General features: G+C 38.3%; 1 protein-coding gene across 2 annotated transcripts; it reads left to right on the top strand.

Annotated features, from left to right (window-relative positions):
- The first annotated feature begins 1,415 nt into the window (after positions 1-1,415).
- On the top strand, positions 1,416-5,945 carry LOC106301134 (protein SHI RELATED SEQUENCE 1). Of its 2 annotated transcripts, none has more exons than XM_013737460.1 (5): positions 1,416-2,642; positions 3,096-3,470; positions 5,320-5,514; positions 5,594-5,731; positions 5,860-5,945. In XM_013737460.1, the coding sequence occupies exons 1-3, from the start codon at positions 1,961-1,963 to the stop codon at positions 5,442-5,444; spliced, it is 1,182 nt and encodes a 393-aa protein (XP_013592914.1). In that variant the 5' UTR covers positions 1,416-1,960; the 3' UTR covers positions 5,445-5,514; positions 5,594-5,731; positions 5,860-5,945. The 2 variants fall into 2 exon arrangements, with proteins under 2 accessions (XP_013592914.1, XP_013592915.1); XM_013737461.1 differs by having other exon boundaries at positions 1,417-2,642; positions 3,096-3,495.
- Positions 5,946-6,751: the final 806 nt, after the last annotated feature.

Genomic DNA, 6,751 nt, shown 5'->3' with positions numbered 1-6,751 from the left:
GCACGGGCATAGAGGTGTGTGTTTGTCTATATATATAATAACTGTATGAACATTATATTTATACAAAAACAATACAGATATAGGGCACCGCAATAGAATCGTACGTTTGTTTCGATCAAAAAAAAAAAAAAGAATCGTACGTTTGTCTCTCTACAAGGCAGGGTGTGTTTACGTGGTTTTTTTAATTTTGCAAGTAAAAATAATTTTTTTGTTGAGAAAATATAAATATTAGTAGCATAGTGTTTGACCAAAAAAAATTATTAGCATATACTAGTATAATACATATATGCACAAATGTGTATATCATAGTAATTTTCTTTCCTCGGAAACAATAAACATGGACAAAAGTATCTGCTTTCCAGCTACAAATTAATAACTTTATACGCTAAATTTAAGCCACATAGTGCAATCTGAACCTAAATTGAGTACTACTCTTTTTAAAACACGTGAAAGCACCGTAACCTAATAGTTAAAGTTTAAAGATTTCTACATCCAGGTCTGGGGTTTGAATTCCAGACTATGTAATTTCTTGCAGATTACAGGAAATCCAGATTTCAAGTCCCGGAGGAACCGATTTATTAAACAATTATGAAGACTACGGAAAAAAGACTTACAAGGGATCTTCAATATGGTGCAAGTAAATCTGGTCAGACGTGGATCTTCATAGGACGGCTCAGGTGATGCAGTTAGTCGTAGGTCCTCATAAGTCAGATAGTATTATCGGTTGTCGAATCGTCTATATAATCTTTTTCATATCATAATTGTAATATCTTAATAAATGAACATTAAAAAAAAAAGTCTTTTAAAAGATTATGGGAATTAGTGCGGATAATCCTCACAAATCTAAAATATGTAATGACTTGTTTCAACTGTGACAGATGTTAGTTTAGTATCTCCTATTTGACTCGCCGAATTGAGTTAGATTTTTTTATTACCTTAGTTTCGTGTTGATAAAAAAAAGTAGTGACTTGTTTAATCCACATGTTTATGTTTTTTCTTATCTCACTCACAAAGAAAAAATAACTGATTTGAAGGGTCTGATACAGTTAATCTCACAAATACCAAAAAATACCTATAGACTTTTGACAAGGTTTTTAGTTTTGGCGTCAGTTCTAAGACATGATTAGGAGGTCTAATTATTAGGTCCCGAAATATAGAACTATCTTAGGATAATCAAAAATGGAATTGTACTACCATAATGAATTAGTATCAGTGGTATTGTTCACTCCTTTATTTTAGTTATATGCTGTATTTCATTCATACTAAGAAAAAAAACATATAACAGTCTGCACAATGTAAGAGGGGGAACAGAAACCGTCCGATTATAAATTGAACGATTAGAGATGAATGTTCTCTCGAGTGTGGCCAGTTGGTAGTGAGAGAGAAAATTAAAAACAATTAAAACAGAAGAAAAAAAAATGTAAAAATTGTTTTTTTTTTTGTAAAATCTGGAAACAAAGAAAGAAGAAGATTTTTTTTCTTTTTGATAAGTAAGGAAAGAAGAAGATGAGAGAGAAGGAGACAGAGAATTAAATTAGAGGTGTATAGGGGAGAGACTGAGAGAGAGAGAGATTATTAAGGTTATGGCGGCGTTGCAGAGCGCGAGAAAGGTGATTAAACATCTCTCTGATCTCTCTTCTTCTTTCCCTTTCTCTCTGTGTGTTTCTTAAATACTCTTTTCCCCCTTTTTTTAAATATTCACTCTTCTCTCGTACCGACAAACGAGCTCTGCCTTTACCTGACCCTTAAAAGCTACTCAACTTCAATACACTCCAAACTCAGAGAATGAATTCTTCTACCTAAACCCTAGTAACCCTCTTACTCTCAATAGTCTCGAAGATCTAGAGGGAGAAAATTAAGAGAGAGAGAGAGAGAGAGAGAGAGAGAGAGAGAGAGAGAAAGAGAGAGGATCTTTAGAGCGTGGTATAGTATATATGGATAGTGGTCGTGTTGCGAGTGAATGGCCGGGTTTTTCTCGTTAGGCGGTGGAGGAGGAGGCGGAGGGGGAGGAAACAGCCAAGAAGAACACCGGAATCCTCCTCCGCCTGTATCAGAGGCTTGGCTCTGGTACAGAAACCCTAACACAAACGCAAACGCTCCTTCCTCTTCAAACGCTGCTTTAGGCACACTTGAGCTATGGCAAAACCACAATCAGCAAGAAATCATGTTCCAGCATCAACAACATCAACAAAGGTTAGATCTTTACTCCTCAGCTGCTGGTTTAGGAGTCGGACCAAGCAACCATAGTCAATTCGATATCTCCGGCGAAACCTCAAACGCCGCCGCCAGGAGAGCAGTGGCGCTCATGATGATGCGGAGTGGCGGAAGCGGCGGAGGAGGAAACGGTGCCAGCTGTCAAGACTGTGGGAATCAGGCGAAGAAAGACTGTGCTCACGTTAGGTGTCGAACTTGCTGCAAGAGCCGTGGCTTCGACTGTCCTACTCACGTGAGGAGCACGTGGGTTCCTGCCGCAAAACGCCGTGAGAGACAACATCAGCTAGCCACGGTTCAGCCTCAAACGCACCAGCCACGCACGCACCAGCCACGCGGTGACAGCGGCGTACCCAAACGCCAACGTGAGAACTTACCAGCAACTTCTTCTGCTCTTGTCTGCACTCGCATACCTACCCACAACGCTTCAGGTATTATATATATATCAGTGTAATGTTAATTATTTAAGGTCGTGAAATAATGATGCAAGAATCATTTTTATAAAGTTAAGTAACGATTCGGATCAGCCTAAAAGATCCAAATAAAACCCTATTTTGTTTATCAGTTTTATAAAATGAGTTTTTTTATACGTATATCTGTGTGTATATATATATATATATATATTTCATATTTGTGATATAGTTTTGTTTTTGTGAAAGTACTGTTTTGGAGTAAACTCTGACTATTTTAGATTGACAGGAACAAGCTGTTCTCATCGATCTTAAAGTCTGTGTTCTTTCTCTAATTCTCTGCACCTTCTTTTCAGTGGCCTGTATATTCGAAGAATAAATGAATATTAACGTTTTATTATATATAAGTATATAACCAAACATCTGATTAATCTCTGAGAAAACACTGTTACTTTGTCTTTAATAAAAATCTAGGTTTAGAGGTTGGAGATTTCCCGGCGGAGGTGAACTCACCGGCAGTGTTTAGATGCGTGCGAGTGAGCTCAGTGGAAGATGGAGAAGAAGAGCTTGCTTACCAAACAGCCGTAAGCATCGGTGGTCACATCTTTAAAGGCGTTCTCTACGACAAGGGTCCTGGAAGTAGCGGCGGCTACAACGCAATCGCCACGGGTGAGAGCTCTTCTGGTGGCGGAGGAGGACACCAGCTGAATCTCATAACAGCTGGATCTATGACGGTCGCAACGGCTTCTTCCTCCACTCCAAACGCCGGTCGTATAGGCAGCTCCTCCGCGGCGGCTTACAATGATCCATCCTCTCTTTATCCAACTCCGATTAACACTTTCATGCCCGGTACACAGTTCTTTCCTAACCCAAGGTCATGATGTTAATCTGACATAATGCAGAATAACTCTTTTGAATTCTTAGAATAGAATTAGGGTTTTACAAGTCATGAATTGTTGGTTCCATACTACATAAAGATGTGGGGGGGGGAATTAGGAGGAAAGTGGATCTGTTTATGCTTCTTGACACTCAAAGTCGTTGCAATTCTAGGGTTTTAAAAGGGAAATTTAATTCAAATAATATCATCATCTTATTATAATGATTGTGTGAGGATATAGTGTTATTTAAATGTTGCCTGAACGGCTGAATCTTTGTTTCATTAATGTGTATGTTTCTTGATTGCGTAACACGTAACCTTAGAATCCGGAGATAATGTTTCTCATCTTTATGTCACCATTCTGTGTCTTCTTCTAACCAAACCAATAGAAAATTTCGTTATATATGTTGCATATACTAGCTTTATCATTTAATTTCCTCAACCAATGTTTCAGTTATGGCGACTATTATATGGTCTGCGTTGCCCATCCAAAGCATTTAATGATTTCAATTTGTATTATTTAATTGGTTCGTTACTTAATTGACATAAAATAATTGACATGTGATAGAATCAGAGAAGATGACTAGATGGAAATTGTATGTTAGACGAGCGACAGGTAGAGATGTGACATGAGGGTGCGTTCTTATTTCTTAATGTACCTTGTTTAACCCTATTACCCATTCCCCAATCCCGTCCATCGGTCCTTTGATTACTAAAATAGTAAAAAAAAAAAGTTTAAATCTACAATTATTTTTTTAATGTGTGACGGACGTATAAAGTGTTCAATGATAAAATCACTTTGGTTTCAAAAAGTGTTGTTTAATGATCCGAGTGTATTTGTCACACAAATTTCAAAAAAAGAATTTAATTTTATTGGAAAATATATTATTTGTTTTTAGTTAAAATGAACCAATTCTAACCTGTAATTGAATTTCATGAGTTAATTCATTTTGTAAGAGTATAATGTACTATGTTTTTATTCCGTATGAAAATTAAGTAAAGCTATTAATTACTTTGAAAAGGGAAGTTTTTATGCATCTTTATTGTCCATACAAAAATAGCCACGCCCACAAGTTCATGTAATGTAACCCTTAGGGCATCCCTATTAGAGGTTGTAAAAGGGTTCATGGGCTCGGGTTTAGGCCCGAAAAACCAAAAGAAATTTAAAAATGGGTTTATTTCGGCGACCCGGGTCTTAGGAGTGAACCCGTATGATACAGGGTCAAACCACGTGTCAAACCCCCAATGGCCACCACGCCTTTTCGCGTTGACAACGACGAAATTAGGGTTGGGCGTGAGATTATTCATTTTCTCTTCTCTCCCGAAAAACTTTTCTCTCTCGCTCTCGGAGGCGATATCTCGTGCGACGCCTACTGCCGGAGCTTCTCTCATCTAATCGACGACGGACTGTCTCCTCCACGATCTCAGGTCAGAACCGCGTTGATTCATGGTTAAATTGAATCGATTTTTGGGCTCGAAAGCGATTTCTGGGTTCCGAATTCGATTTGGGGGTTCGTTTTATGGTTCTAAAGCGTCAAGTGGGTTCGATTTAGGGTTCGTTTATCGGGGATTCAAAATCGATTTGGGGGTTTCGAGTTAGGGTTCGTAATCGATTTGGGGGTTTGGAGTTAGGGTTCTAAATCGTCTTGGGGGTTTCGATTAATGGTTGTAAAGCGTCATGTGGGTTCGATTTAGGGTTCGTTTATCGGGGATTCGAAATCGATTTGGGGGTTTCGAGTTAGGGTTCTAAATCGATTTGGGGATTTCGTTTCATCATATTGTTTCGTCATTATGTTCTAATCATTTTGTTTTCTGGTACAGATGGATCCCGCAGAAGAGAGAAGAGAGACAAAGAGGCAAAAGGAGTACATCAACATGCTAGGATACGTGGCCGATTCAGAATACGGGATTCCGAGAAGGTGTGCGTGCGGTGGGAGAATGATTGACGAGGTTCGGGGGAACGAGGAGTACGACACTCTTCCTGGGAAGCGCTTCTTCACCTGCAAAAACTACGAGGTATAAGTCTCAATTGCCAAATTTGTATAAATTATGTTGCACAGACGCGATTCTTATTTGTGTTTATGTTGTAAACAAGGCTGATGGGTTACATTATCGTCAGCCTTGGGTGATAGGTGTCCAGGAGGAGATCAAACACCTCATTAAGCGGGTGGAGGAGGCTGAGCAGGTGATCACGGGGGTGCCGAATCTCAATAAACAGATTGAGATACTGGAGGTTAGTGAAGTCTACTTTTCACTGTCTCATATTTGAATATTAACGTAGTAAATATTTTGTATAGTTTCATTGATGTGTTCATTTGCTTATTAAGTCACTAACAGTTTCATTGATGTTTTCATGTCTAGGAACATGTCACAATCCTCAGTGGGCAGGTTGATAACCTCACTGTGCAGGTCGCTGACTTGGAGAAGGTCTGCTTCGAATGAAAACCAATGGTAAGAACTAGAACTTAACTAGAACTTAAATTTGGTTGTTATGTGTTGGGTGGTTGCTGTGACTGAACTAGAACTTAAATTTTAAAAAAGCTAGACGAAACTAAACTAAACTAGAACTAGAACTAATTTTTTTTTAAAAGCTAGATGAATCTAAACTGAAGTAGAACTAGAACTAAAAATTTTTAAAAGCTAGACGAAACTAAACTGAAGTAGAACTAGTTCTAACTTAGACTGGAATAGAACTTAATTTCTGTTAAATAACTTTCATTAATTCCGTGTTGGTTGGTTGATGTGATGAATGTTCGCGTTTTTCAACTGATTTGATGTGTAATGAATGCTTTATGTGAACTAGTTGTTGTGTACTTAACTATAATGAATGTTTGGTAGTTAGAGTTTGTTTCATTGTTCTCTCCTGTCAACTTAAAAACTAGTTTAAAAACATAGCAAATCCACTTCTGAAAATACAAACCTACTTTAAAACACAGACCAAAACCAAAATGAATCATTTTTCCCTAAACTCTCCCGGGTTTGTTAACCTATTAAATTCCCAGAGCTGTCAACCAATAGACGTAGAGTCTTCTGAGGTTCCTAGGTTTAGTATCCAGAGATCCGAAGATCCTAAACCGGTGGAAAGGAGAAAGCAGACACCAAAAGAAGACATTCTTCTCATCAGTGCTTGGTTGAACACCAGCAAGGATCCCATAGTGAGTAATGAGCAGAAGGCTGGAGCGTTTTGGAAGAGAATAGAGAAGTATTTCAATTCAATCCCTCAGCTCAGTGGCGTAGCTCCTAGAGAGTGAAC

Source organism: Brassica oleracea, chromosome C1 (assembly GCF_000695525.1).
Source record: "Brassica oleracea var. oleracea cultivar TO1000 chromosome C1, BOL, whole genome shotgun sequence".
Classification (NCBI taxonomy): domain Eukaryota; kingdom Viridiplantae; phylum Streptophyta; class Magnoliopsida; order Brassicales; family Brassicaceae; genus Brassica; species Brassica oleracea.
This window is presented reverse-complemented; position numbering and strand designations above follow the sequence as displayed.

Coding starts and splice junctions, on each gene's coding strand:
- LOC106301134 (XM_013737460.1), top strand. CDS start 1,961: ATGGCCGGGTTTTTCTCGTTAGGCGGTGGAGGAGGAGGCGGAGGGGGA. Junction 2,643..3,095: donor ACCTACCCACAACGCTTCAG/GTATTATATATA, acceptor ATAAAAATCTAG/GTTTAGAGGTTGGAGATTTC. Junction 3,471..5,319: donor GATTAACACTTTCATGCCCG/GTACACAGTTCT, acceptor TTTCTGGTACAG/ATGGATCCCGCAGAAGAGAG.